This window comes from Galeopterus variegatus, unplaced genomic scaffold (genome assembly GCF_000696425.1).
Source record: "Galeopterus variegatus unplaced genomic scaffold, G_variegatus-3.0.2 Scaffold4705, whole genome shotgun sequence".
NCBI lineage: Eukaryota > Metazoa > Chordata > Mammalia > Dermoptera > Cynocephalidae > Galeopterus > Galeopterus variegatus.
Genome location: NW_007730816.1, coordinates 131,564 through 145,821, shown reverse-complemented (window position 1 = coordinate 145,821; position 14,258 = coordinate 131,564). Strand labels below are relative to the sequence as shown.

Genomic DNA, 14,258 nt, shown 5'->3' with positions numbered 1-14,258 from the left:
TGCGATCTGTTGCCGGACACGGAAAAAGATAAAAGACAAAAAAAAAAAAAAAAGAAAGAAAAAAGAAAAATAGAATCTCAGTGTGTAAAGGGGGCCTTGAGCTCCGTAACCACTGGATTTTGCAGTAAGGAACCTGAGACGTAAGAGGGGAAGTGAGTTTTCTCCACTAAATAAGAGGCAGAGCTAAGGTTAGAATCATTCATATGTTCATGCACTTATTCACGAACATCAGTTGAGCATCTAGTGGGGACCAGGCACAGCTCTGGGCCCTGGATCTGGGCTTCCTGACTCACAAACAGGCATTCGTCCCATCACGAGGCCTTCTACCTTGATCTCAATCCAAAAGGCATGTCTGGCATCGGACTCAGACAGGATTCCCAAGATAAATAACCAAGCTCACTCCCAGATCTGAAAGAAGATAAGTCAAAAGAGGGGGTAGCAGAACTAGTTTCGCTGATTAAAATACCAGATACAAGCCCAATGTATCAGTCCATTTTGTGTTGCTATAAACAGAATACTTGGAACTGGGTAATTTATAAAGAAAAACAAAATTTATTGCTTACAGTTTCTGATGCTTGGAAGTCTAAAGTCCATCTGGTGGAGGCAGGAGTGACCCAGGGGTCTCACAGTGCAAGATGGTGGAAGCAGAGAGAGCGAGAGCCAAGAGAAAGAATCTCCTCCTCTTTTAAAGCCCTCAGAAACATGCCCTTGACCACCATTTTTAATCCATTCGCTAGGCAAGGTCCTACAATCCAATCACCTCTTCAAGGCTCCACCTTTCAATTACCATAATAGGATTTCCCACTCGTAACAGTCACAGTGGGGGCCAAGTTTCTAATACATAAAACTTAGGAACACAATTCAAGCCTCAGTGAGTTTTGGGGGGACATAATTCAATCCACTACACCCAGCATAGCGTTTTAAATGTTTATGACTCTATATTTGTGTTGACCTTCACCCAAGATAGTTACTTGGAATACAGACTTTTAGAAATGGAAATGGGTTTCTGTGCCTTTAGAATACAATCCCCTTCCACTAGGCAGTGAATGAATTCCTTGAACTTTTGCTCAGGGATATGCCCCATTAGAAAGTTCTCTATTCCTGGGAAAGAACAGCCATCTGAAGAAGCCATCCTGGCGTCTCTACCCCAGGCCTGGGAATCCACACCTGTCCTGATAAGGGTGATAAGAACAGCCATCTGAAGAAGCCATCCTGGCGTCTCTACCCCAGGCCTGGGAATCCACACCTGTGCTGCTGATAAGGGTGATAGCTGATGCTTACATAGTGCCTTATGCTCTAAGCACTGTTTACCTAACTAATAACCCTGAGAAATAGTCAAGGAACATGCTGTCATTCCTGTTTTGCAGATGAGGCAACTGAGCTTTAGTGAGATTACTGGGTCTACCTAGATCACAGAGCTAATGTATAGGACAGCCAGGCCTAGACAGTCCTAGTCTTCTGACTCCGAGTTGGTCATTTTCCTACCGTGCTCTGCTGCTTTCCATGAGGGTGGGGAAGGAATCCATGTTCAATCCGTTTGGGGTCAGATACATATGAAGAGCATTGTGCCTGGCTCCTGGATTTGAATGTAGATGAGAAGACGGTAGCTGGGGCCATTCCATTGTGATTTCATGTGGGTGGCTCAGGAAACATGAAGATTTCCTGCGTTCCATTCCTAGTCTTCACTGGTTCAACTTTTCTCCATCACAGAATATTCATTGGTGATGACAACACAGTTTTCAATATGGGGAAATTGCCAGGGAAACAAGAAATAAATCGGTGTTAAAACTTCCCAAGGTGTCCTTGGTACCTTTAATCCCAGTGAGTTTCCGGTGAGTCTGGCTCATCCTGTAACCGCAGGGGTGGTCCCAGTGCCCCAGGGTTACAAACGAAATGTGGCAAGAGGCAGATGGCCTGGGTCATGTGTTTTCCGGGGGAGTCTGTCCCCGGGACGTGTGGGCGTGTGAGTGACTGTCCCCGGTGTTCTCTTTCAGAGCTGCCAACTTCAGGAACTTCACCTTCATCCAACTGAATGGAGAGTTCTCTCGGGGAAAGGGACTTGATGTCGGAGCCCGGTTCTGGAAGGGAAGCAACGTCCTCCTCTTTTTCTGTGACGTTGACATCTACTTCACCTCTGAGTTCCTCAATACGTGTAGGCTAAACACACAGCCAGGTAGGGGTCTCTTCTTTCTCACTTCCGGGTGGCGTTGAGCTCTCACGCTCAAGGCCATGCTCTGCACAGATCTCTCTCGTGTCCTGCTTCTGCATCGGCCTTATTGACCCCCATGGCAAAGAAAGGGGAAGTCATCTGGCTTGATTTCTCCTTTGGTGCCACATTATGGGCCTGTCAGCCCTGTAGTTGTGGGACTCTGTCTGAAGTTCACATTTCTAACCCCTTTTCCATTTTCAACTGGGAGGTCAGCTTTAGTGACCATCCACAGGAGGAAGGTGGTGGGGAGGACATGGACCTGGAAAAGCTGCCCGAATCTAAGGAGAAAGGAGTAGCTGTGGGCAGGTACCAAGGCAGGAAGGGCTGTGAGCAGAAAGATCCCTCATCGTGAAAACCACTTTCATGGGCTTGACTCCCAGGCAGTGCTGATCATTACAGGCATGGCCATGTCAGTTGTTAAAATACAGAAATTCTGGGCCGGCCTGGTGGCGCACTGGATAAGTGCGCCGCTTGGGAAGCGCGGCGGCGCTCCCGCCCGAGGGTTCGGATCCCACATACAGACCGGTTCCCGCTCACTAGCTGAGCGAGGCGCGGGGGCAACACCGAGGGTTGCGCTGAGGGTTGCGATCCATTGCCGGACACGGAAAAAGACAAAAGACAAAAAAAAAAAAATACAGAAATTCTTCTGTGTCAGTTGGTAAAGAGCACTGCCCGGGCTCTCTAAGTCTACCCCTGCTGCCCAAAGTCACCCCACTCCCAGGCAGTGCTGATCATTACAGGCATGGCCATGTCAGTTGTTAAAATACAGAAATTCTTCTGTGTCAGTTGGTAAAGAGCACTGCCCGGGCTCTCTAAGTCTACCCCTGCTGCCCAAAGTCACCCCAGTCCCTCTGGCCACCCTAGAGACTGCCCAAGAGCCAGCAACGAGAGGGTTAATTTTGACAGCCGGGAATAGACAGCAGGACTCTCTTTCATACGCATTCCATTCCCTTCAGTTGACACTCAGTGCCAGAGACACCGACTGTCAGTAGTTTGAATATTATTCCTGTACTAGGAGGTCAGAAATATTTGGGAATCTGACTATCTGTTCTAACTGGTGCTGCACTTCTAAAATTAGCTTTGGAGCTGAGTGAAGAGGAAAGGCGGAGTGGATGTAAAAACCGGGGATGATTCAGAGGGCTGAACGTAAATGTTTGTTTTCTGGTTTGCAGGGAAGAAAGTATTTTATCCAGTCCTTTTCAGCCAGTACAATCCCGGCATAATATACGGCCACCATGATGCAGTCCCGCCCTTAGAACAGCAGCTGGTGAGTAACTGTCCCACAAATGCCTCTGTTTCATTACCAGGGGCACCTGACCTGAGTCAAGGTGAGTGGAAATCTGTGGATTGATTCCCTTAGCAGTTTTTAAGGTTGACAGACAGACGTTCTGGCCTTTGCTCCCAGCACCTTGTCGATTAAAAGTGCTTGCAATATTTAAAAGTGGGAAGTAAATAGGAACAGTAGCTTACAGAAAGGCAATTTCACACCTTTCTAGTTTTCTTCTACGGTTTTTGGAAACTAGTATTACTGCATTTCAGATGCAGCACATGTTGTCTTTGTTATTACAAAATTCTATGAGGTAAGAAAGGTGAGATTTATGGGCCCATTTGTCAGATGGAGAGTAGAGGTCAGAAACGGGTGGCTGACCCCAGGGCACAAAGTGAGTGAGTGGGGAATGAGGGCCAGACCCAGTTCCCTGGACTCGCGTTCTCAGTGCCCTTCCCAACATGCCACCATTGCTACACGTCACAGTGCCCAGGTGGATGATAGCATCAGAGGTGTCACTGGCAAGGTGGCTTTCACAGGAATGTTAGAGGGATTTCTCTGCTAATATCCTGGCTGCATAGGTGATGGATAGTGGAACCACACAGTCCCCAGTGGTCTCTGTAAGCTGAGATGTCCCCATGGTTGCAGGCGGTTAGTCTGTTCCAAAGAGAAGCAAGCCAAAGGAGGATCTCTGTACTCCGCACAGGCGTGCCCCTCGGAGACTCAATTTCCCGTTATTGTTGCCGGCATTCACAGAGAGAAGAAAAGACCCTTCTCCCCGCTAAACCAGGCTGTGATCTTTTCCTGCAGGGAGCTCAGCTGGATTTGTCTAAAGCCATGTTCTTGCTTAGGTTGCATCTCAGGGGGATGCTCTGATCTGGGGGCTGTCTGTTCTTCGGTGCTTTCAGCAGCTCTGCCTCCTGCGGAGGCAAAGCCAGGCTGTCTCTTATTGAGTACTTCTCAGGGTGCAGGAAAGAAAACTGCTGCGTGAACATAAAGATGTGGTCGAACCAAGTCTGTCATGCTTCTGTGCAATGGGACAGTACGCTGATTTCCACTGAGAACATGTGTTCTGTGACATTCCTTTAGAGGACTGACTTTGTGTTTAAGCTTCCAGAAGGGGCTATTTTCTCCAGCCCTGTCCCATGTCCTTTGCACCCCTCCCCCCAGTTCACTTTTGGAAGCTGATGTAATAATGATCTTTTCCAGAAAGTTTCAGCTTTGGGTGCCTTCGGGTTGGACAAGGTTCATCTCTAACCCACGTGGTAACATGGTTTTACTTTGGGCTCATACCAGACAGCACACTAATAATATTGTTCCATTATATAATGTAGGCTTACTACCACAGATGTACTGTATCTCTGTTTATGTACTATATATATATAGATAGATATGTAGATTTATCTATCTATATATATAGATAGATAGATCTGTGCTTTATGCATAAAAACAGAGTTTTTCATTCCCCAGGAACCAATTTTTACCTACTTAAGAGCAGTATCACACACATTGAAACAGAAACTTGTTTCCTTTCTCCAAGAGTTTTAAGTTTCTAACAGTGTCTGAGGGTAAAATAGGGTACAAGATACATTTTCTTTCAACCTATCAGAATAAAAGTTCCTCTGGCTTTAAATAAAGTACTGTTTTACATTTGACATCGAACGTGATTAATGTTTCCACGCCAAACTCATAAAGACCTTATTTGTTTATAAGGAATTCCTTCACTTCACAATCTAAAATTTTTATCCTTTTATTATTATTCCTGCAGAACAGCAGGTGCAAATGGAAGCTAGAGGAATGGTACAGTTAAGTTTCTCAGAATTAGTGGTCAAAGCAGAAACAACTCAGATTCCCTGGGTGCTAGAGGCTCTGAATTGTCCTGCAACCTTTGCCATGTCAAATATACCTTTGAGTATATTTAGATATTTTGGAGTTTAGTATTTATGACTCTTTACCTGGTAAAATAGCAATTCTTCTGTCTGAGACTAAGGGCTCCCCATATCCAAAAGAAAAGTATGATTACGTTCTTACTGGACAGACAGTTTCCTGAGCACTTGCTGCCTGCAGAGGACTACATGCTCATGGAGGAGTGAGAACTGAAACAGCTTCATATACTTGGAAATGATTTGGAAAGCATTTCACACACCCCTTATTTTTATGGAGGTGGAATGTCTTGTCCGAGATCACACAGCCAGCTAGTGACAGAGCTCAGGCCAAAACTAGGATTTCCTTACTCTGGTACAGTGGAAATAGATTCGCTTAGGATCTAGATGAGAGCTGATGTATAAAGAGAGTAGCCTGACAGAAGTTCCAAAGGAGAACATCAAATATAGAAATTCATATAATGGAGATAGGATGTGTAGGTGGTGAAAGGTATAAAATAAAAAGTAATGACTGGAGATGGATAAATTAGGAAAGACTTCCAACTGAGGGTACATTTTGGCTCAGTCTTGAAAGATATGCTGCATATACATTAATAAATCTTTGACAGCCTTCCCTGGGATGCATCGGTATCAGACTTGAAGGGCGAACACAGATCCAGACTGCGGACATAAGAAAAGTTATTTACTTATGCAAACAGAAGACAGCCTTTTCCAGCAGCCCTGCAGATACCACCTCATTAGTCATATGCTGCATATACATTAATAAATCTTTGACAGCCTTCCCTGGGATGCATCGGTATCAGACGTGAAGGGCAAACACAGATCCAGACTGCAGACATAAGAAAAGTTATTTACTTATGCAAACAGAAGACAGCCTTTTCCAGCAGCCCTGCAGATACCACCTCATTAGTCGGTGTGCTGGTTATTACTTCTCGTGGCTATTGCCCCTGTCATTTGATAATATTTTACCTGCAGACATAAGCCAGCAACCAAATTTATGATTTTTGTGTGTGTTCAGACCACTTGTTTCTTTACCTTTGAGTCCAGACCATTAGTAATAGGTGAAATCATGAGATTTTATACTAATATTTAATTTTTTAAGTTTTAAACCGTGAGATGAAACTTGCTGATGCTTTAATGTAAAAACAGCTTTCTGAGAAAGGAATGATGATAATTTAAATAAATATTAACTTTAAACATTCTGCTTTCCTGGTTCAAGCTTTGTTGCTTCTTGCTTAGGTCACTGCAGAGGAGCCTCCTACCACTTCTATCTTTAGTCTGCTCTGTCCCCTACACTCCAGTTTTTCCTTCACCCTCTGCAGGGATATGTTTCTATAACACAGATTAATTCCACTTTAAAAGAGTTTTTATGGCATAAAGCCAGTGGTGTGCTGGTAAATGTTTAAAACCCACTCTCTGAAGGCGGGAGGTCGGGGGAGGCCTGATTTGTAGCATTTGCCAATTTCCATGGTGTAAACACTCCCACCATGGCCTATTTCAGGCTGCTGAACACAGGGTTGGGAAGAGATTTGCACCATCCTGGTGAGCTGGTGCTTGCTGGTTCCAGCACAGCCACAGCACTGCAAGCCCTGATTCCTTGTCAAGATTAATTGCCCTCCACAAACGACCCTCACATTGACTACAGAGAGAATGTCTGTACACCCCAGCACCTGGTGCACGGTACCAGCTCAATGAGCACCAAGGCCAGCCTCACTGCCAGCTGAGCTCACCTGCTCAGAGTATCCTCAGGCAGTCATTCCACTAAGGGCCACCTCCTTACCGTTTCTAATGCCCTTGGTCTAATGCACACATCTCACCTGCTGTGAGGTCTCATCCATCCTTTCAATCTGCTGACTCTGCCCCACTCTGTTCAGTGTGCCCGTGGTAAGCTGGCTCCTGTCCTCCCCCCTCTCCGATTGCTCCTCTCTACCCACTTCACAAAGTATTTTACCTCTGACCCGTGTTTCAGCATACACTTTTTTAAATTGCCACCTGCGCATAGGATATCCTGTGCCTCTTTGTGGTCTGTGTTCATTTATTCAGGAAGCTTATATTCACTGAGTACCAAAAATAATATCCACACATACCATTTACGGAGCCTTTCCGTAAGCTGGCACTGTGGCCGCATTGACTTGTGGATACTGAACAAGGTGAAGAGACATTATTATTCTCATCTCACACATGAGGAATTTGAGGCTCAGACAGCATAAGTCACTTGCTCAGACTCCCAAAGCTGATGAGTGGCAGAAGGGGAACCTCAGCTCCACCATGTGACTGAGCCCGGGCTGGGGATGCCCCATGGCAGGGGACACATCCTTTGGTCTCAAATACTTCAAGGAGAGCAGAGAGCCTAGTTTTAAGTTCCTGGAAGTGAGAGAATTTGGATAACTCCTTGTCCAACATGACACCCTTAGAACACAAAATAATTTATTTTCTATGCAGATACCATGAAAGACAACTTGTAGAAAAACATGAGTTACTACAAATCTGGGAGGAGATAGCATAAATTCTTTGAAAGCTGTGGCTCCAGAATACCTTATTTCTCAAGAAATGGAGCTGTCACACCAATCCTGGGGTTGGTCTGGGCCCAGCTAGAACTGCCTGAGTGATCATGGGCAAGTTATTCTGCCTCCATGCCAAGAAAAGGACACGCAGCCCTCCTGGGATCCTCTGCAGTATGATCTTGAGCCCTCAGAGACATGCAACGCAGGGTTAGGGCACCCAACCCAGACACAGAGGCTGCCACAGCTCAGGGCCTGCTGAGTGATTGGCAGGGCCCAGTGCAAAATGCAAAGGCAGGACCTATTTCAAGAAGTACTCGGAATTTTAAGAGGGCGACAGATGCAGGGGTCCTTCTACTCACAGGCCCTGTGAGACTGCTCAGGTCGTATGCCATTAGCCTGTCCTGCTCACAGGCATTTCTGGGGAACACAAGGCCGGGCAGACACAGCCTCGGTTCCTGAGAGACTCTCTTTGATTTAGAGGAAATACTCTGCCTGAGTATTTGTCATTTATTTTCTTTTAGGGTCCAGATTGCTTCACAGGCCGTTGTCCGAGTCGGCAGGGTTACAGCACACAAGTGTGGACAGCCTCGCAGCTCCCCGCAGTGCCAGGGTGGCCCTGCCCCCCTCTTTGGGGAGAGATGCTGACATGTGCTTTCTGTTTTGGTCCTAATAGAAAATAGCCCTCCAGTCACATGACTCACCCACAGATCTGTGACTATGGAAACTTCCTGCCGGAGACCAGACCCCACAACTGTCCTCTGTGGTCCCTTCGTGCCCTGCAGTGCTCTCTGAGCTCTTAGGCGGGGACAGAAAGGTGTTGCAGAGAGAGCAGCGACAGAAGATATTTATAAAAATGCAGGACAGGAGAAAGCAATGTTTTTCTTTATCTCAGGCCTTCCTCCTCCTTTTTTGCAGCAGACATCATTAGTGCATAGCTTTTCAATGCTTGAACAAAGCAGTGGAGCTCCTTGTGCCTGGGGCAAGTTTCTTAGAAGGCAAGCCCTCAGCCTTAGGCACCAGGCAGGTGACAACACCCAGAGCCATTGGAAGCTGAGGATTTCCACCCCGGCCTTCCTAGGCCTCTGCCAAACCCCTTGCTGGTGACTGTCTCCTACTTGAATTGTGTCTTTTTCCGCCATGTGGAACTACCTCTGTCCTAGGACTGCTCCCCATTCATTCATTGAAGTAATTATTGAGTGCCTGCTGCATGCTAGACAGTGTCAAACCAAGACCAAGGCCCTAAGTTTATTTTCACCGTGGCAGTGGGTGAAGACAGCAGCACACTGAGAAAGACAAGCCTCGACAGGATCATTCCAGAAGCCCTAGTGTTGTAGAGAAAATACACCAGAGTGATGGTGTAGAAAGCGACATGGGGTGGAAGATGTGGGCCACTCACTGGGGGGTCAAGACGACCACTGTGAGCAGGTGGCACTAGAGTGGGGCTGCACGGTAAGCAGGGTAGGGTGACCAGCCGTGGAGACCTGCAGGCTGAAGAGTTGGAGGGGTTACAGCAAGCTGCCCGTGGAGGAAAGGAGATGGCCAAGGCAGGCAGGGTCCAGTGGTTCCTCGTGGATGTCATTGTAATTGGCACTAGGGAGCCACTGCAGGGCCTGACGGGAACGTGCAGTGACGGCGCGTACACCTGGGAGTGCTCACTCTCACAGGGCCACTTGTGGAGAGCGTCACTCCAGTAGCAACTCAGCTCAACAGAGGGTGGGGAGCCTCTGAGAACCGAGCCCCGTCTCGCCCAGACATTGTGTGCCGTGGGCATGACTGCATCAGCCTCCACAAAGGGCTACATTTCAGTGAGCTCTTCAGAGAGTGGCTTTTTGTGGCTTGCCAGCTTTAGAAGCAACTTTAATAAGCATTTATAAAGCTCACTCCACATGTCATAAGACGGTTTTTCTCTGCTGCGCTGTCCCAGGGGAGGGTCACCCTGCCTCGGTCAGCCTTGTCATGTACTACGTGGATTCTGTCCAGAGTCTCAGGGTGGCTACCGCTTGCTGTCCCTCTTGCCTTTCTGCCCAGGCCCCGGCCAATTGCTTTTCCCATTTGGCACTTTCTTTTTTAAATTTCATGTAGACCTCAGCCAGATATTTGAAGTTGCGATATTGGCACTTCTCTTGGACTCCATTTTTATCACAAGCTACAACAGAGACGGTGCACCTGCTACACAGGGATGCAACAAAATCTGCTTTTACAAAAGGACTCAGTGGCGGTTTTCCCAGATTTTCCTGCCTTTCAAAATCTTTCCGGTTGATACTAATGAAATTGTCTTGTCCTTTGGGAGATATTGTATAACGGCCCTTTGTAGTGACATACAATTGGAGAACCTCTGCTGGGGACAACTTGACCCCATTCCTGGTCCTTATTTTCCTCGGGCAGTCCCGATGCGTGTTAACAGCAGAGTGTTGGTTGTAGTGAAAACAGGACGGTTTCGTAGGTTACAGAGGAAAAGAAAGTTGAAGACTCATCAGCCCCTCTGCAAGCCATTTGTCAAATACAATTTAGCCTGTGGTGAAACTTCCAGGAGGTGGAATAACAGTGATATGATAAGTGTTTGGATGCTAGAGCAGGAAGGGACCTTAGGGGTGATTTAGCTCATCCCCCTCACTTTATAGGAAAGAAAATAGAAGCACAAAGAAGCCAAGGGACCTTCCTGAGGTGGAAAAGCCAGCAGTGGTCAAGTTGGGGCAGGACTCTGGTGCTCCTATCCCTTGCCTACTGTTTCTGATTAGCAGCACGACAGAGCCAGATGTCCCAAACAGAAAGTGCAGAAATCCCAGCGACAGGGAACCTCCATAGCCTCCCTCCCCCATCCCAGGGGAGGAGACGTCCTTTTGTCTAAGCACCCATGTAACTCCAAGAATGAATCATGAAAAATAATTATTAAGATCTCAAAACCTTTCCCAGAATTACCTCCACCGACAAAAATATATAAATACATTCTTTAGAAAGTCTTGCTGCTTCAGCAAATCGTTGGAAATTTACTTGCAAGATGGGAGGTGGAGGAGGGCTAGGTCTCGCTTTTTGAAGGACGGTCACAGTTGGATGGCCTCTCGACAGCCCCGCCGAGTGCCACCACTGCATCTGCTTTTTGGAGCAGTTTGGTTTTAAAATAGTATAAAGATGAGCGGACAGAGTCTTTCTTCAGAACTGGGACTTTTAGTGCCCTTCCCCTCAGCCAGCAAGAGTGAGCAGGTTTGGGGAGCTGGTAACGTACTGAGGTCACTCAGATATTTCTCTTTATTCCCTGAGGGAGTCCTGTTTGTGGGCTGTGCCAGGGCTGCTGAATTCCGAGTTGTTCTCCATCCTTTTGCTCAACTTCCTGAGCCCTTTGCTGGCCCCCTGCCCGGGCCTGTGTGCAGGACCCTGGCCTCAGATTCTTGCTGGCACTGGTCTTGGGCCAGACACGTAGGTGGCTTTTCCATGGCCCTGCTCAAAAACTCACTCTCCCGGTTTGTTTTTGATTGTGTATATGTGTGTGTGTGTGTTCATGCCTACACCCTAGAAACATTCCAGCCAGAGGTGCCAGAAATCACAAGGCCCCATTTTGGGTGAGTTTACCGTATTCCTGACTATCTGTGAGGACTCAGATCCATCTGCATGTCGCACACAGGGCTGCCCGTGGCTTATTTATCAGTGATGGAACGGGCTCCACATTTAATACAGCTCACATGAGTTTTGGGAATACCCTCTATTTTTACCCACCCTCTCCTTCCCCCTCAAATGACAGTGCTTTCCTTGCAGGTCATAAAGAAGGAGACTGGATTTTGGAGAGACTTTGGATTTGGGATGACATGTCAGTATCGGTCAGACTTCATCAATATAGGTAAGACAAATCTGCATCTCTACTGCCACCCAGAGGCCACTGGCCTGCGCGGGCCTTGAGGGAGTCCAGTCAGGTTTCCAGAGAGAGTAGGTGGCAAAGATGGTGCCATTTCCTTAAAAAATGCTGATGTTCCTCCTTAAATGGCCTCGGGGCTGGACCAAGAAAGGGCCTGGAGTGGTGGCACTTCAGCCTCTGTCATTTCCACCGGCACCTCTCAGACACCCCACGTGAGACACACAGTCTGACAGCTGAGGTGCAGAAGGCAGCTTTGAAGCGAGTCCTCCATGCCTCCTTCAGCCAGGTCTGGCTCTGAGCCCTCTTGTGTAGAACATCCTGAGTCTCCCAGTAAGGGCCTGAGGGAAACATGGGGAATTTGGAAAGACACGTACCAGAAAAGACCCAAATTTCTCTCTACTGAACCTTCAAAATTGCAGATGTTGCTTCAGTCTCTGACTCAGTGTACATCTGCCATCAACACGTGTGCACGTGCGCGCACACACACACACATGCACATGCCTGTGGGTTTCCAGAGCACAGAGAGGAAAGGCTCTTAATTTCAGATGACGAGACCGAGGGTCTCAGAGGGAAAGCGACCTCCCTAGGCCTCACAGCAGGTGATGGGCATTGTCAGGAGGAGAACAGAGGGTCTCCTGCCCCCCTTGAAAATACTACATGACCTCCCCACAGCGGTGCTTACTCATGTACCTCTGAAGGGAATAGAATTGTGAATTAAATGTGACTAGGGTATGAATGAACAGACCAGAACCTTGATCTTGGGTTCAGGGTGGACCCAGAGCCGGATGGAGTCAGGCGGCCCTGCCCTCAGGGCGGTGTAGGTGTCCCATCTCCAGGAACTGTTCTGTGCCCTCTCCCAGTCTACTGCCCCTCAGGCCCAAGACCTAAAGCTCTCGTTTTAAAACCAGGGAGTAGGCGCATCCCCAGGTTTGTTTTGTTCAGAGATGATGTGGACTGAAGATACTTTGGAACCCTCAAAGAGATCACTGGGTTAAAAAGAAAAAAAAAAAGCAACTAGAGATCAGGTCCCTTAAGAATGAACAGAGGGCCCAGGATGTCAGCCCCTGCAGACACTCAGCAACTAACTGCAGTGTTCCTTTCTTTAAGAGAAATATTCCTAAATGGTTATGTGCAAATCGGATTTCCAAAAATGATGTTAAAATTTCTAAGGACTTCCATTTAAAGAAACTCTATGTTTCTTTGCTCTTTGAACAGAGAAAGATTATTTTGTGATGATGTATACATTTATCAAATTTGGATTTAAAATATACTGGATTCTCCTAAAGATGGCTGTAGCTGTCATTGAAAAGGGTGGGCACAGCAGGCTGGAGGTGCTTTTCCTCAGCAAGTCATGGCCATGAGCTCAGAACATTTGGGTCATGTTTCGACCCCATCCTTTGCAATCTCGTACCTATTTGCAGGTGTCTTATTTCTGCACCAGGTATTTGATAAGTTACAATGGTAACAATGAGAGTAATATCAATTGCTGCTAACAAAGCACTGCCCTAAGAGAACCAGACACAAATCATAGACCCCTGGCTCATAATCATACACCTTTCCTAGTCTGCCCACCACCAAGGGGTCCTGATCACTGGTACATACAGCCTGGGGGTTGATTGGGTGTGGTTTTCTCTGCCTGAGAAAACCCCATTTGGGTTCTAGATAGCCCTCGTCAGAGCAGCGCAGCTTGGGCTGTTCAGGGACTAGTGAGGCTGCGTGAGAACACAAGGTCTAGAAAAAGATGTTGAGAATCACTTCACTGTTTCTTGTAAGAGTTGGATAAATCTCCTAGGTGACAAAGGACAAAAAGAGGGCCATGCTGCTTTGATTCTGTTTGGGACCTGGTGGGCTTTTGGTTAAGGAAAGAAGCATGGGATGTGAGGTCACAAAGGTGAGTCTTCAGCAGACCATACTGACTTTGTGAAAGAGTTTATTACAAAGTGAAACAGGATTTTTCTTTGAGTAGAACTTCAGTACTGACTGAAAGGCCAATCCCTTTAAAATAACTGATTTCACCAGCCTGTGGTGAAATCACACGCAGCTTTCCAGGACCACTTTAATCTATAAAAGGAAGAGAGTGCTTTTGTGGGACTTGACTTTTTCAACCTGAGATGCTGGTTCCCTCCTTCACACTTCAAGCCTCTGGTTTAGCCTGTTTCTAATGGCAGGAGGAGGTTCCATCAAAACAGAAACACCAGATTTGCATTGGGAGGTTTCCAGTTGAAAAGTTGGGAAGGCCAGGGCTGTTCATTAGCAGTGCTGATGGCATTTAAAGCATACTAATGCTTGGAATTCCCTTTGAGGTCTTGTTATCTCTAGAAGTTGGTGCTATCTGCCATGAAGGTCATCTCTGATCTGGATTTCCAGGGCCCCTGACCTGGATGGGCAGGCCCGTAACTTGCAGGAATGGCAAAGCATGCAACATCTCCCTGAAAGGCCTCTTCGGGAAAAGTTCTGTGCTTGTGCAGCTCAGGGAAGCAGATGCAGAGCAGGAGATGCCTGTGCAGCAGGACTCACCAGTGTGTTCTCTCCTGACAGGTGGGTTTGA

General features: G+C 47.2%; 1 protein-coding gene across 1 annotated transcript in view; it reads left to right on the top strand.

Annotated features, from left to right (window-relative positions):
- Nucleotides 1–14,258, top strand: part of CSGALNACT1 (chondroitin sulfate N-acetylgalactosaminyltransferase 1) — a 49,824-nt gene that overhangs the window by 32,888 nt on the left and 2,678 nt on the right. The window contains exons 3-5 of the mRNA XM_008588176.1: nucleotides 1,995–2,173; nucleotides 3,382–3,476; nucleotides 11,614–11,695. Of these exons, the coding sequence (XP_008586398.1) occupies nucleotides 1,995–2,173; nucleotides 3,382–3,476; nucleotides 11,614–11,695 (356 nt within the window). The remainder of the gene's footprint in view (nucleotides 1–1,994; nucleotides 2,174–3,381; nucleotides 3,477–11,613; nucleotides 11,696–14,258) is intronic.